The 20,793-nt window shown below is 38.8% G+C and overlaps 2 protein-coding genes across 6 annotated transcripts in view; both read right to left on the bottom strand.

The window, feature by feature from the left end:
• Positions 1-9,838, bottom strand: part of GOLGA1 (golgin A1) — a 45,457-nt gene extending 35,619 nt beyond the window's left edge. For 2 of the 3 annotated variants that reach the window (XM_004423443.3, XM_087419096.1), the window contains exons 1-5: positions 9,731-9,838; positions 8,848-8,897; positions 7,684-7,983; positions 2,676-2,766; positions 256-330 (exon numbers count right to left, since the gene is read on the bottom strand). In XM_004423443.3, coding sequence (XP_004423500.1) covers positions 256-330; positions 2,676-2,766; positions 7,684-7,818 — 301 coding nt within the window. In that variant the 5' untranslated portion in view covers positions 7,819-7,983; positions 8,848-8,897; positions 9,731-9,838. The remainder of the gene's footprint in view (positions 1-255; positions 331-2,675; positions 2,767-7,683; positions 7,984-8,847; positions 8,898-9,730) is intronic. The other variant, XM_087419097.1, reaches the window with a different exon arrangement.
• Positions 9,839-10,958: 1,120 nt separating this feature from the next.
• The window catches only part of SCAI (suppressor of cancer cell invasion), a 136,305-nt gene continuing 126,470 nt past the window's right edge, over positions 10,959-20,793 (bottom strand). For all 3 annotated transcript variants that reach the window (XM_087419094.1, XM_004423444.3, XM_087419095.1), the window contains one exon: positions 10,959-20,398. In XM_087419094.1, the coding sequence (XP_087275220.1) occupies positions 20,252-20,398 (147 nt within the window). In that variant the 3' untranslated portion in view covers positions 10,959-20,251. The remainder of the gene's footprint in view (positions 20,399-20,793) is intronic.

Raw genomic sequence — 20,793 nt, 5'->3', positions numbered from 1 at the left:
CTAGTCAACTGGATGAAGACAAGGTGATACACATAATGACCTTCTCCTAAGAAGAAGGCCCATAAGGCAACATAAATATGATTTGTATGCTTATAAATATCAGACAAATATTATAGCAACCTGATTAAGAAGTACACTACTTATAAAATAAAGATCTGAGCTATGACGAAGGACAAACTTAACCATACACTACTGTTTCATTTCAAAAAATTAAACCCTGAAAAGATCGAAGAAAAGCAGGAAAAAAATACGTACAATCCTGGTGTTTTTCTAACGCAATTTCAAGCTTCTCTTTTATCTTCTGCAAGTTTCGGACCTGTTCAGCATAGTCTTGGGTGAGGAGGATGACGCACATCAGGAATGGACAAACATCAGGAAAGGAAGTTAATTCAACAAAAAAATGAATGAAAATGATGATGATTTTCTCAACCTGAAAACCATTCCTGTTAAGGAAAGCTAGGCAGACAGCCTCCCATTAACAATGAACAACACAGGCAAACAGATACTGTACAAACTATCCATGGTGCAAATGGTGACTACAAACAGGCAGATTTGTTTAGCCTTGAGAGATCAGGAATTGGGCCTGGTCTGATCACCAGAAATGCTCTGCTATGGAAACCAGTATTATCTCATTACTTAATTTCAAATCTCAGTTTTCACTTCCCCTTCCAGTGTTAGCAGTGGGATTGATCAGAGGGAACTCACTCAACAGCTCACTTACAGTCCATACAGGTGAGTAACAGTGGTTAGGGCAATAGCAAACACCTTACCACAGCATCGCCTTTGCCATGAAAATACTTAATCCTCTAGAAAAGTCAGCTTCCTTTCTACAAAGGAACTGAGCTGCCTATGCCACATCAAAGTTGAAAGTCAGAATTAATTACCTGGGTGACCAAAGATAGTATGGTATAGTGGAAAAGGAGACAGGCTTTAGTTCAAATCCCAACTCGGTCAGCTCTTAGCTGGTAGCCATTAAGCAAATTATTGATCCTAAGTATTAGTTTCTTCACTTATCAAATGATGACATAAATTGTACCTACTTCAAAGGATGCATTAGATAATAAATTGTGTTCTATATGCCTTATTTAGATAATAAGCTAGGTGTTTTATGTGCCTTAAGCAAATGGCAGACAGTGCCCAATAAAAGGTAGGCTATTGTTGTTGTTGTTATTATTATTTATACTGAGCTTGTAGGAAAACCCCCAGGACATACGTGGGATCAGTCAGTGTCAGTTCTCCTCCCTGTCCCTTCTCCAAATCAAGCCAAAACTATTCTTCCTTCTGTGTTAGCAAAGGTACATATCACTTTATAGTTTGTTCCTCAATAGTAAAGAAACGTAAAAAGTGATTTCACCTCTGTTAATGATGTTATTTATAGGTAGGGGTAACAGCATAGTAACAATTGAGTTTAAAGCAGACTGTAGTTAAGAGTATGGACTCTAGCATCAAGCAAATCTGGATCTGGATCCCAGCTCTCCCACCTACTACTGTGTGATCTTTTTTTGTGTGTGTGTGTGAGGAAGATCAGCCCTGAGCTAACATCCATGCTAATCCTCCTCTTTTTGCTGAGGAAGACTGGCTCTGAGCTAACATCTATTGCCAATCCTCAGCCTTATTTTTTTTTTCCCAAAGCCCCAGTAGATAGTTGTATGTCATAGTTGCACAGCCTTCTAGTTGCTGTATGTGGGACGTGGCCTCAGCATGGCAGGAGAAGCGGTGCGTCGGTGCGCGCCCGGGATCTGAACCTGGGCCGCCAGTAGCAGAGCGCGTCCACTTAACCGCTGAGCCATGGGGTTGGCCCTACTGTGTGATCTTAACCTTGCTGTAAGGGAGGCTGTAGTGAGGACAAAATGAGATAATGGACTAATGGGCGGCTGTGACCTATACTACGGACCTTTGTTAACTACACGAACACAAATAGTTCACATACAATTTGGTGAATTTTGTAGTTTACTGCTTTCACTCCAATAAAATGGGCATAAAGCCAAGGGACAAAAAGAAACACGGAAGCCACTGACCACTTCACAAGACGAAGCTTTCAAAATGTATTCACTGGCAGAAACCAAAATAAGAACTCACAACTCTACCACAAACACGCCCTGCTCGGGTAAAGGATATAATGGGAGTTGTGTAAATTGTAAACTGCACATGAAAGACACAATGAGAGTTACAGCTTCTATACAGGTGTTGAAGTTAGAAATATCATTGAATAGTGGCTCAAAGGCCCAGAATGACACTTACACAGGTGATATGTAGCTGTAGCAAGTGGCAACATAGCACCAAACCCTCTCTGGCTGAAGAATCCAACATCTGCTGGCCATTCCCTGTAAATACTATCCCCTACCCCTTTGAAAGCAAGCTATGATAATGGGTGAAAGATGGTCAAATCTATTCTACATAGGCTTTTAATACCTTTTATATCCATGGCTAGAAACCTCAGGAGCAGAAAAACATATGTATTTTTTTTAACTTTAAAACTCAGTTTTGAATTTTACACTATTTGGTACACTAACAAAAGAAGCGAACAAAGGGGATACAAATCGCTCCTTTTTAATTAAAAAGATCAAACTATGTCAAAATAACTATAAGGTTATGCTATATGGCTATTTTATAGGGACAGAGGGTCAGGCAAGGCAAGTCTCCTCTGTGCGCTTTTTATGAGTTCTTAGACATACCAGAAAGCCTGGCCTCTAATTTCCGTATCTGTTCATTCCTTCTCAAAAGCTGGGACGAAAGATCTTCTCTGGAGCTGCTTCCATCAGAAGCCTGTTGAGACAGACACAAAGAAGAGGTCATATTCGTACATTCGTTTTCAGCAGTATGAGACCCAGTACTGAACCAGAAAGTGACAACTCTATTTTAGGTCTGGTTACACTTTAATGAATTGTGATCACTGAAAAGCTTCTTAACATACTTGGGCCCTACCTGGGCCCAAGCTTCTCTACCCATAAAGTAGAAGCATCACCATCTCCATCTATAATGTAAAGGAGATGTAAGATGCTAAACAGATAAATTGTGTGTGTGTGTACACAATATTGGAATAAATAGTGGTAAACAAATCCATTATTATTGTATTACACCAAGTGTATAAAACACACAATATATTTTCAGTGATAAAAAAGGAAATCACTTTATTTTTCCAAAGGTATTAAGTCCTAGGATAAAGGGGGGAAGGCTCTTCAGCAAGGAGTCAAAGGCTGGTATGTGATGAAGAATCTATCGCTGACATTGATAGTCTCAGCATCTTCATCTGTAAACAAAAGGATGCTAATCTAAAGCTGTAAAATGCATCAAAGACTTTAGCAGATAATATGCATTCAATAAATCAATATATTAATGAGATATCAATTTTCCCCAACAATCTAGAATATTTAAAAACATATGGGTACTACTATTACTTTGGGCACTGCTTACTATTGCTAATAACTCATGCACTTTATCTTTGTTCTTTTGATTACAAAATTTTTAAAAATACAGCAGAGTAGGGAGAATGGTTTAATGAACATTCTCCATCTACTTTAACAATTGGTGGTGTATTCCCATATTTGCTTCATCAATTCTTATTTTACTGAAGTACTTTAAATAACAGACATCAGGACATTTCATCCTAAATACTTTGATAAACATTTCTAAAATATAAGGTCATTTTCCTTTATAACCACAATACCATTATCACACCTAACAAAATTAAAAATACTATCTAATATGCAGTCTTTAGTCATGTCTCCCCATCTCATTCCCAAAATGTCTTTACAAGTGGTTAACAATTCACTTTAAATATTCTTTTACCCATCCAGCCACCTGCTCAATCCAACATTTACTGAGACTCAGTAGAAGGTACAGTTAAGAGGGAGTCTCTGGGGGCGGAAGTTCTAGGTCAAAGTCCATTCTTCACCACTTATAAACCATAAGAACTTGAGCCAACCAGTCACCTTTTCTCTGCACTGGTTTCCTCATATGTAAACTGTGACAACAAACAATCTACGTCACAGAGCTGTGATGAGGATTAAATAAATAATACTTGCCAAGTTCCTAAAACAGAGCCTGGCACATAATTAGTTTTAATACATAAAGTCTATTATTAGTAGAAGTTATGATTATGACTGTTAGTGAGACATCCTATTCCCAGCATTGTGCTAAGAACTGGGGATAGCGGTGAAACAGAGTCCCTACCTAAAACAGCAGCAGCTGCAGCAACTACTAATTATGAAATGCTTGTTAAGAGCCAGGCACTATGCTGTTTTATACACTATGCAGAAAAGAGTTAACTTTGAAGGCCTGAGACTGCTATCCTTAGCAAGGCCTGCTTGTCAGGGTAGTCCTGGGCTGGCCTATGGGAACTTAGATTTTGCAAGGGTTCCCACCATTTCTGAGAGGAATGGCTCACAGTACCTAAACTGTGCAAAAAATATGGTTTATGCTGAACATCTGTTTTCCTTCTAGGAGTCTGGAATTTCGGTAAATGCCAGGCAGAGGGTGCCTACACAATTAGCCTCCAATAAAATCCCTGGGTGCTGAGTCTCCAATGAGCTTCCGTGGTAGACAACATTTCACATGTGTTGTCACAAAGCATTGCTGGGGGAATTACGTGTGTCCTATGTAACTCCACTAGGAGAGGACTCTTGGAAGCTTGCATCTGGTTTCCTCCAGGCTTTGCCCCCGCACTTTTTGCCTTTTCTGATTATGCTTTGCATCCTTTCACTGTAATAAATGATAGCCGTGAGTAAAACTAGGCTGAGTCCTGTGAATCCTCTCAGTGAGTAACTGAACCTAAGGGTGAACCTTGGGGACCCCTGACACACATACTTTAATAAAGACAGGTACAGTTCCTATCCCCATTTTATAGACGTGGAAACTAAGGCACAGAAAAGTGAAGGAACTCGCCCAAAGTCACACAATAACGATGGAGCGGGGAATCAAATCCAGCTCTGAATCTACAACCTGACCTGAGTTCCTAACTGCTACACTCTACTGCCTCTCATGAAGCTCCCAGTCTAGTGGGAGAGACAAACAAGCAAATCACCAACATCAATGCAGTGTAACAGGCGCTATTACAGAGGTAAGTAGGAGACTAGGAACCAAACTCAGCCAGGAGGGATAAAGGGTAGAGAGGGTGAGAGGGGCAGGCTGGGTCAAGGAGGCTTCCTGGAAGTAACATGTGAGCTGAGTCTTTAAGGATGCACAAGAACCTGTCAGAGGAACACAGGTGTGAAAGGAGGAGCAAGAAGACACTTCAGAGTGAGGAAACAGCACATGCAAACATTTGTAGGCACGAAGGAATGCTGTCCATTCCAGAAAGTGCAATAAGCTCAGCGTGGCTGGAGCACAAAGCATAGGAACGTAGAGTGAGATGACGCTGGACAGGTAACCTAGCAACAAGACCACCAGCATTTACCATTATACTATAATAATAAGTTTGCACTTCATCCTGAAGATGATAGGGAAGCCACTGAGGAATTTTAAGTACTGGAGAGACATGAACAGATCTGTTTTGGGGAGTTATTGCAGGCAGGGGCGCCCAGACAAGCTACCACATTTGTCCAAGAGAGACAGCCTGAAATAAAATGAAAGTAAATATACTACTAGCAAATGGAGTAGAGAGGGCAAGTTTGAGACATTTAGGAGATGGAAGCCAAAATATTTGCTGACTGATTGGACATCAAGAAGTGAAGGAAGGAAGAGTCTATAATGCCTCCAGGGTTTCTTGTTGGTGACTTGAGGGATGAAAGTGTATATGTGGAAATGGAGTTAACGAATTCAGTTTTGTTCGTTTTAGAATTTGAGATACCAGGGGCCGGCCCGGTGGCGCAAGCAGTTAAGTGCGCGCACTCCGCTGCGGCGGCCCAGAGTTTGCCGGCTCGGATCCCGGGCATGCACCGACGCACTGCTTGGCAAGCCGTGCTGTGGCAGCGTCCCATATATAGTGGAGGAAGACAGGCACGGATGTTAGCCCAGGGCCAGTCTTCCTCAGCAAAAAGAGGAGGATTGGCAGATGTTAGCACAGGGCTGATCTCCTCACAAACAAAAAAAAAAAAAAAAAAGAATTTGAGATACCAGAGGAAAGACATCTTGTTGGAGAAATATATGCAGTGGGATATAAGGGTCTGGGAATACAGAGTGAGGATCAGGATGTATATATATAGTAAGTTGAAACAGACTATTTTAGAAGTCTCAAAGCAAAGCATTTCCTGAATTCAGGCCAATCTCTCTATCTGGAATACACTGGAGAGGAGTGAGTTCATTTAGCATAAAGGGAAAACAGGTACTTCTGACACAGAAATCAGCATTAGGGCCGGCCCCGTGGCTTAGCAGTTGAGTGGGCGCGCTCCGCTGCTGGCGGCCCGGGGTTCGGATCCCGGGCGCGCACCGACACACTGCTTCTCTGGCCATGCCGAGGCCACGTCCCACATGCAGCAACTAGAAGGATGTGCAGCTATAACATACAACTATCTACTGAGGCTTTGGGGGAAAAAATAAATAAATAAATAAAATTTAAAAAAAAAAGAAATCAGCATTAAAACTATATCCTTCAGCCTGGTGATCAAATGTACATTTCTATTTCCTGTTAAATATAGGAGCCAACGATAATTTAGATCTGGTAATCTTATTGTTCCACCCCCATAACCTAATAGCTTCTGCCAGGTAATCTGACCCAGGACAGGCATCTTAAGAAAGGAGGAGGAAGACTCATCTGACCCTGGAAACAACTCAAGTGTCTATCACCAGGAGAAGACAGAGATAAATTGTGGCCTTTTCAAATGCTGGAATCTTATACAGCAGTAAAAACAAATGAACCACAGCTTCATGTAACAAAGATGTATTCTAGAAACATGCTGAGTAAAAAAAAAAAAGCCCAAGAAGACTACAGTATACTATTTTTATAAAGTTCAAAAATAAGCAACATTAAACAACAAATTGTTTATGAATATATACATATCTGGTAGGATATTTTAAAAAGCAAGGGAATTATAAATACAAAATTTAGGATAGTAGTCATCTGGAAGGGAGTGACAGGGAAGGCAATTGGGAAGAAGCATACAAGTGACTTCAACAGTATCAATAATGTTCTAGTTCTTTGATACGTGACAGATTAACAAGCATTCATTTTATTATAAGCATTATAAATCATTTTTAAAAAGTTATCTGACTTTAAGAGTATCCTGTCATACGCCGAAGACATACTTTTAATCCTAAGGCACGATATTTACATAATACAGCAGCATTCTCATTTTTTGAAATCTTTCCTACCACAAAGGTACTTTACAAATAAGGGACATACTGCAGGCATCGGTGCCATCTTTTCATCAACGTTGCCAATAAAATAGTGTCATCAACTTTCCCAATAAAAACCACAACTCACAGATCTTGTTAAGCAACAATGACTTAAAGTATGTATGTCTGCAGAGACAACAGGCAGAGGCATTTTGAGAAATGAAACATAAAAGATGCACAAGGTATATAGAAGGAAAAAGAGCACAAGAGGACAATGTAGAGAATATGGAAAGAGACTCGCAGAGAAATAAGAAAAAAAGAAACAAAAGCACTTCAGAGTAAGAAGAATCAGAAATAAACTACAAATAATCTTGCAATTTTTAAAGAAAATAGTGGAAGGATTTCTTGAAATATTATTTTAAAAATGTATTGAGACTGTACCAAATATTAAAAACTCAAGAAGATACTTACAAAGTCATCTCCTGAGTCAGCTCCCATAGAGGCAACCGATTCCTTGCTCACCGACCGTGGGATTCTAGTAGCACCTCCCGGCCTCTGGGTGACAGCAGTCTCTTCTGCAATTTTCTTCTTTAGTTTTGCAAACATTTTTGCTGTGTGGCTATCCTGCACGGATGACCAACTCTTAAACCACCACAGCAGTCCTTAGGCCAGCAACCAGGAATTCAGAGACAGGTGCCTAAGAAGTTCCAGACATCCAAGCTAGCTGCATTTCACTCAAATGTGGGCCAAGGGCTTATGGCAACACGGTATCTATAAATCAGATGAAAGAGTTCTAAGTGAAACACTGGAGAGATTTCACATCTGAGTTGCAATGTTAAGCCTCAGGTTTCAAAATTAAGTTTCATAGTTTTACATGTACACTTAATAGAACACAATTACTAAACATTTAAAAAGCACTCAGGTGCTTCACACGCATACGCAAATAAGGAAATCCAGTCTCAAGGAGGTGAAGTAATCTGCCAAAGATTGTGAGGCTAAGTGGCAGGACTGGTATTTGAACCCAGGACTCTGATTCACAAGTCCCTACTATTTTTTTTTACTACAACACGTTGGTTATGGCATATAACACATTTCCCAAGGCAAACATTAATGTCACATAATGCTTTTGAATCCTTCCCCCAATAATACTAAGTTTAACTCCAGGATCTTTTTTTTTTAAATGAAGACAATAACATGTAACTCAATATGGGAAAAAGCATAATGTCCTAATGGTCCAGGATAGTTTGCAGTCAGCTGTTCATTAGAAAAAGCTGATAACCTAGAAAAAACAGGCAAGCCAGACAACTATATTATATAAGCATCAAATATCCTCAAACGTTTCCCGGAAATGCTGTGTGGTTCTCTTTAAAGGTGATTAAAATTACCTCAAATTGGCTTCTTTTCTTTAGAATGTTTTATATGATATTCAACGTAAGATTCAAACATCTTTTCTTCCCAATGGTGTATGAAACACTAATATTTTGGTTCCGGCCTTAACTTTTCACGTTTTGTGGAGGATATCTAAGCATCTGCTCTGAGATTTACAAATGACTTCTTACCACTTCAAATCATCCATTTAAGTCTGTACAATTCTTCAAAAACTTTACCTTCAATGTCTGTAAACCACCTACTCACCTGGCTTATCTACTAGATTTAAAACAGCTTGGAGATCAAAGCATTCTGTCCTGCATGAAGATAAAGATAAAATGCATTGGATATTTCAAGTGTAAGGCCAAAATGTTGCGGGGGGGGGGGGGCACAAACGACGAGGGGGTGGAAAAGGATGGAGGGAGGATTAAGGGGAAGAGGTAAGAAAATCGTCACAGCCACAATCCTCAATGAGCTACCTTCCCTCACCCTGGTCTCCTTTGTATTTGTGATCTGCCCAAGAGATTCACTTACAGGCAGAAAAATTTGAATCGCTCACTGCAGTAGGTGCCTAAATTCACTTTGCCTTGGAAGCCCTGGGCAAAACAACCTGAATGAGATTAAGGTTTCCCAGGGCCAGAATTTATTCCTCAGTAGATTCTGACAGTCACACATTGTTTACTCGGCCAGACCCTGGGCTGACTAATCACAGAGCCTTGACTCGCACTACGAAAGTTGCTGAGAAAAAGGAAGGCTAAGTTGGGTACAAGACAGCTGCCTAACGCCCAGGGAGGCAGGCAAGTACCCGCCACAGCAGTGTGGATCCCACTCAGGCTCCTTCCAGACTTGCCTGTGCTTAGACTGTCAAAAAATGGAGAGACCCAACGTCTCCCCCATTTGACAGCAGGGAAACTGAGACCCAGAGAGGAGGATGGACTAGTCCAAGGTCGTGCAGGGGGGAAATCCCAGAACCCGAGGCTCCAAACTCCCAGGCCGTCAGCCGGCCTCTGCCCCCACCCTAGCCCTTTCGGCCCCGGGACCGCCCCCCGCCTTGGGTCTTGAGCAAGCCCGTCCGGGCCGCTTTGGGGGCAGACCGAGGCCACCGGAAGCATAGGTGGCCTGCCCGCGTCCCCGGCCCCCGCCCGCGCACCTGCCGCTCTCTGGGCAGCCGGCAGAGCCCCGCCTCCGGGGCCTTTCGCGAGCGCCTGCCCGCGTCACCAGCCCCCACGGCCGGCCGCGAGCAGAGCAGCGACCCGGAACCGCACTTCCAGCAGCGCGCCGGAAGTGGCTGCGCGCGGGGCAGATCCGCCGCGCGCATGCGCCCACTCGCGGTCTCTGCGGCCGGCGGCGCGGCGGTTGGGTCGAGATGGCTGCAGGGCGCGAGCGCTGGGCAGGCGTTCCCTCAGGCCGGCCTGCCACGTCAGCGAGCGGCCCGACCCGCAAACGATGACTGGATGGCCGAAGCCTTTCTAATTTCCTTATTTTTTTTAAAGGAGGCGGTGCGGAGCGGGGAAGTGGAGGGGCCTGTGGCAAATGGAAAAGAGCCCAGTTGGTGCCGTGGGGCCGGCCTGTAGTGTGCGGGATAGGAGCCCCAGGGCGTGGCTGCGGAGGACCAGCGGGAGCTTCCCTTCCTCTCCCCGCACCCCAGTCCCACTGCATCCCACACAGCCGCCGTGTCACTGTGTAGGAGGCGACCACTGCCAGTCCGCGCCTGCCTCCTCGCACAGAAGCCTGTGGCTCCCGGCTCTAGTACTGGGACCTCGCGCCTTGTGCCTAGTGTTTTAGTTATGGTGCCTATGACCTACTGTAGGCGATACGTTTTATATGGCAACCCAGGACGCACATACTGTGCTGCTGAAAGAAAAGTTTCCAGAATCATAGCTTGATTATATAATGCACTCCGATACATCGCATTTCATTCAAAAACTCGCTGGTGGCAGCCCACTACATTTCACTAACCACTAATTGGGCCTTCAACTTTTGACAGATGAAGGAAGTCCAGAGGGGTAAAACTGCCTTCTTGCAAGTTTCAGCGCAAATTAGCCTACGTCGGGTGTCGGGACTCCTCAGTGCCAATCAAGCCAGACATTCCACACTGAAGTTGCTCTTATTCTCGCCCCAGACCCAACACCAGCCAGAGGAAGCTTTCGCCCTCCCCTGAAACAATCCCTCCCTCGGCATGTCCCCGTTCTGACCACCACGAGAAGGGCAGGGGAAAAACCAAGACTAGGACGCAGAAGAAATTTACAAGCTAGAAGAATAAGCCTCGAATCCACAACCCCAAGACAGCTGAAAGCGTCTGGGGTATTATCTCAAAGAAACAAACCCTAACAATTTAGCACTTATGTTGTCAGCAATTCTGAAGAAGTACCAAAAACTTTAAGCAAATAATGTTTATTTTTATATTGATGATACACTTAATATATACGTAGATTCAAGATACAAAATTCATTTACAAGAGTTCACACCTGATGAATGTAGTCACATTCCTACAGAACATTTATCAATGCAAAAATGTCTTCAATACACTGACAACAAAAATCAAATATTCTGTAATCTCATTATTCAATAAACATGAAAACAATGTTTAACTTTCCATCATCTATTATTTAAGTGCCCCCAAGGTGGTAGGCACCACATAACAGAAGAAAACATTGGAAAGACAAGGGCCTAGTGAATCCTCTCGCAGAATCACAGTGTTTACTCTGAAATTTTTAGTGAAGTAGTTAGTAAAAAGGCTTACTATCCTTTATGACATACCACACAAGAGTCAAAAGTGATGAACTCAAGAAAATAAGATGTTTCAATAACTTCTCAATTTCTAAAATCTATGAGATATTAACCATAACAGACAAAGCAGAAAAAGGCTGCTGAAAAGGAACAAAACAAGAAAACACCCTTAGGAGTATGTATGGCTTAAGCAATTTAGAAACACAACAGACAAGACTTTTACAATACCACAAATGTTCAAGTCAAATGATGTTGACAATATAAGTCTCCCCCTTAGTCATTGGTAGTAAATAGCCCCTTCAAAATTTATTCTACTGATAACACATATAAAACTAATGAATCCAAATGGTTTGCCATCTCACAGAGCTGAGTTAATGGATCTTGTTCTAAAGTATTAACCCACAATACTCAAAATTTAATACAAATGAGCAACAAGACTATGTCTCAAGGATTACAGTGATTTGTGAACAGCTAGATAGGCAACCGATTAGCTTCATTATTTGCGCGACAGATTAGCAGCACTTGGATAAGAACTGTTACATGAAAATTATTGTGCTTCAATCTCTTGAGGAGAGCTAATAAATATAACTCTATAACCCCTATAGTGTTACAATTCTATAACATTTCAGTTACAGACAAGCACAATTTTTTAAAAGTATTTCACACCACTAGAAAATCAAGTAATTATATTCTCCAAATGATTTCTGCTATGATTGAAACAAGTGCATTTCTGCCTAATATCCATAATATAAGACAATAGGTTCACCATTATTTTCAGGGAAAAAAGATCAACCATAACTTATTTTAACTCCTATTTGATTATCTTAACCTTTAGTGATGATGTGAATACAGAAAAAGGATATTCAACCTTACAATGGAAACTGCTCAGAGAAAATAATGTGGCCTGAAATGACAATAATCTTTAGAGCAAAGTAAGAAATGATTTATAACTTCTTTATCTGATTCAATGATTAATGAAACCACTATTTGTACTGGTGCTATACAATGAAGATAACCTATTTGGATAAATTCCTCCACTTGTAAACTCTACTATGAAAACGTAAGGACATTGTATCTGCCTTTCCGATTATCTAAGACCTTTCTACCTCAACTGGAAGAAGCGTCCAAAATATGACTCTCTGATTGTTGAACAGCAAAGTTTATTAAAAACAAAAAAATAAAAAACAGTAGGAGAACCAGCCGTATGGTCTATGTGGCAAAAGGAATGTATCCAGATAACTATAAAAGTCCTAAAACATTTTACCAAATCATTAAAAGTTCTTTTTAATAAGATAAACAAGAGTTTAAAAAAAAACCCCACAAAACTCATTCTTCAGGAAATAGTAATAACAATTCTTATTGCCCTAAAATATTTTAAGCAATTTTTCCTGCAGATTTTTAATACATCACAACATATGTTTATAACTTAGAAAAAAATCAGTAACATGCAAAGAAGGGTAGGAATAAGATTTTTAAAAATACAGTGGTTATTTCTCTATGGTTTGGAAGTATTTATATTTGGAGATTATCATATATGATCATTTCACATTTTACAATGCTTGATTGTACAGATTTGATGTTTGAGAAAACTTATGGGTCAAACTGTAATGTTTACAAATCTTAATTTTCAATCATAGACAAGTGGACATTCACAACAGCTTCAACAGAGAAAAGAATATTAGTGATAGAACACAAAATTTTAAATATTGTTTACTGCAGACCTAGAAAGGCTAGCTATAATTCCTTATCTCATTCTGAAAGTGATATACTCAGTCTATTAACTTTCTTTTCCATAAGCCTATCAGAAAAGCAAAAATCTGAACCCTGAAATTACCAATGTCTCAATAAACAATACTATACCTAAAAAGATGATTGTCTTAGGATATAGCCTGGAATTGTCCACCAAAATAGGAAAATATTCCCAATTTATAGTCTGTTCTATGACCAAATTCAGGCTTTATGATTAAGTGAATCTGGAGTGCAGAATTAATATAATTTACTTTAAACTATTAAAAACTCTGAATCTACTGTTCAAATATGTTTTAAAAAAAATCACACTGCTTAGAGTAGTTTGATAACTAATTTAAAATATAACTTTTATAAGTGCGCGCTCTGCGATGCTGGTGGCCCGGGTTCGGATCCCGGGTGCGCATCGAGGCACCACTTCTCCGTTCATCCTGAGGCCGAGTCCCGCATACAGCAACTAGAAGGATGTGCAGCTACAACATACAACTATCCACTGGGGCTTTGGGGGGAAAAATAAAATAAATAAAATCTTTAAAAAAAAAAAATATATATAACTTTTAAAAAACCACAGAAGAAATTAACAAAAATATTTTAAAATTAAGAAATGGTGCTTCATCAGTGATGAAGTAACAATGTTATGCAGAAATGGAATTCTTCTCAAAAGTCAATATTACACCAAACAAGTGAAAAATACCAATTTTAGCTTAAGAAAACATTTCATATCTACAGAATTCCAAAGGAAATATTTCTGTGGCACCAACAAATTAATTACACTTAATACACTTATCTTTACCCAATTAAGGACATGTCCCCCTACATCATCCTGACACCTCTCCCTTCAATAGGTGATTGATTCCATTCACACATCAACTATTACTCCTTAAACACAAGGCATGCTTAATAAGTCTGTGTTCAAAAACTCAGTGAAGCTGGGACATAGTGTAATACTATGTTTTGATAATCTAGATTGAGGAAGATGAACTGCCTCTAAAAAAAATTTTTTCTTTTTTTTTAGGTAAAGTGGTCATAGTATCCAGGAAAGAATGGGACGTACAGCACAAATAGGTATAGGTATAAAGTATCAATGTCTAAGAGCACAGGAGGATGGAGGAAAGGGCTTGGTTTTCTAAGCAATTCCTATCTTATGTAACTGCAAAGTAACTGGCTTTACAACTGTTTGAGTTAGAGGTCATATTCACAATGTCAGTCTCATCTACACTTTTTTTTTTAATTTTATTTTTTTTAATTTTTTTCCCCCCAAAGCCCCAGTAGATAGTTGTATGTCATAGCTGCACATCCTTCTAGTTGCTGTATGTGGGACGTGGCCTCAGCATGGCCGGACAAGCGGTGAATCGGTGCGTGCCCGGGATCCGAACCCAGGCCGCCAGCAGCGGAGCACACGCACTTAACCGCTAAGACACGGGGCCGGCCCTGATCTACACTTTTTATTGCTGCTCCTTCCTCAAATCAATGTCCACATTGAGCCTGCGTCAGTTCCATGAATTTTAAATAGCACAACATCTGCTCTGCTACTCCCAACTGCAATAAGTGGTTTACTAAAACAACAGAACATCAGACGCTTTTTCAGAAATAGTATGTTACCAAATTTTAATATTTAAGAAAAAGGCTATTATAACTTTAATCTTAATACTGTAATTGAGAAGTGTTCTGAATAGTTGGCTGTTTTATTAAAAATACAATGAAGAGGCAAATGTAACATTTTTTGGGTGGTAAAATTGACTCCTGACTCTAACTTCTCTTTAAGATAATTTAATGTTGGACCAGACAGATTTACTCTTCTGAAGAATAATGGGGTAAAGAGTTGCTTTGCAGTTATATTTTATCATGCAAAAATAACGTCTACTTAATTTCTGTGGTGAACGTATTCAAATGTGTATTAAACACCTCCTACACTCTTCCATGCAAATAAACATGCCCAGTAAAGACAGGAGTAACTGAACATTGATACTCTGTGATATTTCATAGGGTCACAAATTGGCACTGCACGTATTTACTATCCTCTTATCCTCCCCCACCCGTCATCCTTGGTAGAAGTTTGAAGGCCCAGATTTTATAGCACGCCATGCACCTAATATTAAGAGTCCTACTTCATGTGTGAATATATCATCAATTTGCAGAACACAAGTGGTCTCATAGAGACAAAGAAATACAACTGGAGGCATTTTATTCACTGGAAGCATATTCTCACATGAGCATACTCATCTTTGATATGCAACACCATTAAGAAAAATCTATAGTCGGAAATGCCATGACAGGACTACATTAATCACAGCTGCTGCAAATATACAGATTAACAACCTCCTGTTCCACGTTAAATTCCACCCCACCTAGGTAAAGGCTTCCCCTAGCTAATGCCCCTTTTTCTGCCTCACAGAGACAGACATAAAATGAGACACATCAGTAAAAAAGAAAAAATTGTTCCAAAATTAAAATTTAGTATCAGGTATTGAAATGGCAACTAGGAACATATTTACCTATTTAAAGGACATTTTCATAGCTATTGTGAAATGTGATCAAAGTAATTTTTTCCACAGCCCCTTGATTCTCAATATAAATACTTTACTACTCAGTAATAATACTCAACAAGGGGTCAAGAAAATAAAGGACTAATATAGCTTAAGAACCTGCTGGTGTCTCAGTTTCACATACTTAGGTTTTTCAGGTTTATATCACTAATTTATCATCAGTTTAAATGAAAATTGGCAGATGATTTTAAAGCTAAGAATATCCAGCTTTCTGTTAAGCTCTTCATATCCTAATTTCAACTCCAAATTAGCCCATTTTACCCAAACACAAGCCCCTCAAAATAGAGGCTCATGAAGGAGATACAGCCACAGCCTAATTAACAGCAGCATGAACAATGCCACTATGATGTCCTCACAGAACTTAAATAAATTCAGCCCACAATGGGTGTGGTATATAATATACACATACTGTATCATTGCATACCAATATATTTACAAATATGTACATATATACAAAAAGTATACACAGAGATTGCATTGAGCATCACAAAAATATACACATGCCATTACAAATAAAATAAGGATTTCAAATAAATAAGGTCAACAAAAGAGCCCTCAACGTAAATACCCTTTATACTCTCCAAACAAACATACAGGAACATATACACCAAAATATCACCGGGAGATTCATACCATTCATATTCATATCAAATCTTTTTACTCACTTAGGGTGGGGAGGTGGGTTCTGAATCACTGGCAGTAGCCAAGTTTGCAGACCTTGGTACCTTACTCTATTTCCAGTCCAGAATGTTCTCTGTATATCAGGCTGATTACAAGTCTCTGTGGATAACTAAGCATAAGATTTTTCAACTGAGTCCAAACCCCTTCTAAGAGACAGAAAGTTACTAAGTCATACAGGTCAGAGATTAAACTTGGAGAAGAATGCTAAAGAAAGCTCCATAATGAATATATAAATCAGACTTGTTGCTTTTCCCTTTACCTCAACGAAATTCAGTTCAATCATCACCTAATCTGTTTCAGGGAATTCTACTGCAAGAAGAAAATAAAGGGCCGTAGCCACAAGTGAGGAAAAAATAAAACCCAGATTCTCTATCAGGAAAATTTCAGTCCTGACTACATTGCATTTGGCTTTTATAATCTCAAAATATTTCAACTTGGTAAAAATAGAAAGGGTACAATAAATTCCATGTGCTTTGAGAGGTTTTGAGAGCACCACTTCCTAGGAGGAAAACACACACACACACACACAAAGAATATATCCTGGCTAAAACCAAAGATAAAATGTCTGACTTCTGGATTTTTCATAATTAATCAAAATTTGCTAGCGCTGACTTACTGGTTTCAATATTTGCTATATTAAAAAAATATCATAACCTTTGTGCCAAAATATAAGTCTCTATTTCTTTCTTGTTCATTACAGAAAGCAACCAGAGCTGCTAGAAAGACTGGGCTGAGGTTAGGAGATTTGAGTTTTAGTTCTAGCTCTATCACTGCAAATAATCTGACAGTTTTTTGGGGTCTCAGTTTTCTCTTCTGTAAAATAGGGAAGATAGTTGCTTTACTAACTTCAGAAATACACGGATAAAGAAAGAGAAAAGAATTCCATTGTGCTTAATTTTGTTTTGTGTATAACTGACTTCTTGCAATCTTACACTTTCTATTTCATTTACAGTGAATTCTTACAGGAGGTGAGAGACTGTATCAGAATCTCCAGGGGGAGTTTGTGCAATTTGAAAACAAAGAAGTGCTCTTTCCCATTGCTTTGCTTTGTTCTTAGTTCCAACATTTAAATTTCTATAAATTCTAAAAATAAATAAAGGGCTTAACATTTTTATATTTATAAAGGGGAGCGGTATGCACTGAAAAAATGAGACTCTCTGCCATTGCCATCTTGAGCCCACTGGGTGAGTGTCCTTTTATGTTCCTTTCTCCTTGACTAAAGTAATGCCCTCAAGTGTAGAAGCTGGGTAATGGGTACAAGAGGGTTCATTAAACCCTGTGTACGTTTAAAACTTTCACCATAAAAAGTAAAAAAAAAAAGAAAGAAAAGACAAAGACACATGAAGTGTTTGCACAAATGTAATCTTCTCAATAATGCCTACCCTGATCACTCATTTCACCATTGTTCTTTGCCCAAAAACAAACAAAAAATTTCCCTTACCATGCTCTAAATTTTCTTCATACTCCTTACAACTTTCTAACATAAATGTACTTATTTTTTACGTTTACTGCCTCACTCCTCCTACTAGAGTGTAAGCTTCATGAACACAAAGATCTTTAAGTTACTTTGTTTGCTTCCTCAATGCCCAGAACAAAATCTGGAGCATAGTTGTTGTTCAATACACGTTTTTCGAAGGCATGAATGAAACAACAGTTTAGAATTTTCTAGCACAGTTTTCCTCTCAAGATCACTTCAGTTCACTTTAGATCTTCAACTACCAGTAAGGAATTACACTACTATTAGCTTAAGGAGCAATGTCATCACCTAAACACTAATTGGTTTTCTAAGACCCCTTGTTCTTAAACAAACATGTTTCTAATCACAAAAGCTCTAATTTCTGCAGGAGATTCTCTCTCTCAAATAGTTTCTACAACAACTAGTTGGGACCCAGATATTTTCTTGACCAAAAACTAGGTACATATGATCTGGAAACAAAGTGTTGTAAACACTTAAATCAGGGAAACTAGTTTTCCAGGTGGCAAGGGTGGGGAAATCACTATCTTCTGGAACCAAGAGTTCAAATTATAGAACCATAGAATTGGATAGGACTTTGGGCCAATGCCTTCATCTCACAGATGAGAGTGCTAAAAAGCAGAGACATGAAGACACTAGTTGCCAGGAAAGCCAGGATTAGAACTCAGGTCTCCTAGTTCTCAGACCAGTGTTCTTTACGCTAAATAGGTGAGGACAAAGCTCAGGATGAGAAATATTATTTTAAGCATCAGAGAACAGGAAAACATGTGTTGTTAGGAACACTACTGGCACAGAACTTCAGGGGAATTGAAACAAAAGTCAGACAACTAAGGATAGTCTATTGCTTAGTCCAGGTGAATACTGCTATGAAAGGAAAGTTACCAAGTTTATTAAGGTACTGAAAAAAAAGGAAAGCAGTCTTTATCTGATAATGACAAGCAACCCACTAGCAAAGGAAATCTCTCTCCAGGGTAACTTTTCCAAAGCTTTCTGAAATAATGTTTAAAAGAAGAAACAAAAATAATTTAAAACACTAAAAAAACACCACAAAGTCCCCAAAACCCAAGAATAATAACTTCAAGACTTCAGATGAAAAATAAGCAAATTGGAACAGGTAGACGAATAACTTAGATCCAAATAATTCTCTATGCCAGAAATGAAAACCAAGTTAAAAATTGTACAGTAAAATTTCCCTAGGGACATGGGAACGAGGCACCAAAAGCAATCATCTCATTTCCCCTGGCACTGCCAGAGGTAGAATGTGAGCCTGAACAGAAAATTAGGTAGAAGGGCTTCTGATTCATAGATTTCTGAACTTGAATGCTGTGGAGTTCAAAGAGGGGGAAAAAACATCATAGCTGGTGCCTGTGAAATTATGAAGGGAAGACAGGGAAGAGAAACACAAAAAACTTTACATTATACACTGAGTCCTATTTAAAATAATAAAAAACTTGTGCATGAATATAAAATATTAAATACAAGGAGTTTTAAAAAATCATATTTCCAAACTGTCAATGCAAAAGCCACTTCCACTTTAAGTTAAATAACAATTCAGTTACCTCCAACTAAAATTAATAACATCTCTGACTTTGAACTCTCATAAATTTGAACTAGGCAAAAAGATTACAGCCTCTGTACAGTATGCCACAGACTTCAATCTAGATAGTCTTTAAACTTGATCTCATGATTTAAGAGTTTAAACAGAATTCCTACTGGAAACACTGTGTTATGAAACTGACAATCTGATTTTTTGACTGAAATATTTAAAAGTTGTTGTTCTTTTTCATTTCCAACATTCAAAGACTACAAAGAAAATAAAGTATGCAAACATATCTCCTGATAACACAGGATACACACATTCCAAATGGTATTTATCATCTCAAGACCCCAATTAAAGATTTAGCTTTCAGATGCAAATCAATTCTATACAGTTTCTAAAATTTTGACAGTATTTGAACGAATTAAATGATTTCAAGAACTGTCTTGATTATGCTTCAAAGAATTACACGTTTATACCTACTAACTTGGAATGAAAAGAAATATTATGGAAGGACTCGGTTCTTGATTTTTGGTAGTCCATGCTGGCTAGTTTCACCTTTGTGAACAATTACATATTTTCCAAATCCACACATTTAAGGTCCAAGTATAAGAGCTGGATTTTCCACATTATACAAAAATAAATGATTTACTCTTCCCAGGGTGAGAATAGTGACTACTGGAGTGTAGGATTAGATGTTGGAGGTAAGTATCCATACCTCAAAACCAAAAAATAAAAATTCCAAGATTAATCGAGTTTTTTAAAAGACCTGAAAGATTGTATTTTAAAACAGTTACCCTAAAAGTTTGAACAATTTTTTCAGTTTGTTTTTAAAATGGTGGTCCTAAATTAAAAAATAAAAACTAACACCACTATGTGTCTGTCATCACATTAAAAAACTGCACCATTTAAAATCTGTGGCAAATGAAAAATTGTTTTGACAAGAGGATTTTTGTTTTAATAGTCATCTATGGTATTCTCAAGGAACACGTTTCGAACATCCAGAATGGATGCTAATTCCAAAATGTGCTTCTGGAGATGAGGGTTCTCCACTGTTTCATCCCTTGGCAGTTGTGGATATGATTCTGGATAATTTCGTGTTTCCTGGTAGGCAAAGAAGAGAAAAGTCAAGTTTTATAGTTTAATGAAAGAAAATTATACACATTAATAATATTGCTGTTAACATTAACAATATTAGGGAGAAACTTAGTATGTACTTTTCTTCTTCCTATTTGTATGATTCTTACTGGTAATATATTTGTTGAACATGTGAAATTGCTGACATTTGACCATTGTGACCTTAAAAAATGACAATTTCATATGGTTCAACCTAATATATTCATTTTGTGAGTTATTTCACAAATATTTACTGGGGCCTATCATTTCTGGGCACTGTGCCACATTGTGGAAACCATATAATTCCTACTTGCTGGGGGAAAAATCCTAGCACATATAGCATTTCAACATGTATTTGTTAAATGAATGAATAAATAGATGTT

The sequence above is a fragment of the Ceratotherium simum genome, chromosome 29, assembly GCF_057802395.1.
Source record: "Ceratotherium simum simum isolate JZ-2026a chromosome 29, ASM5780239v1, whole genome shotgun sequence".
Lineage (NCBI taxonomy): Eukaryota > Metazoa > Chordata > Mammalia > Perissodactyla > Rhinocerotidae > Ceratotherium > Ceratotherium simum.
The sequence above is the reverse complement of the archived record's forward strand: the minus strand, read 5'-3'. Positions and strand labels throughout refer to the sequence as shown.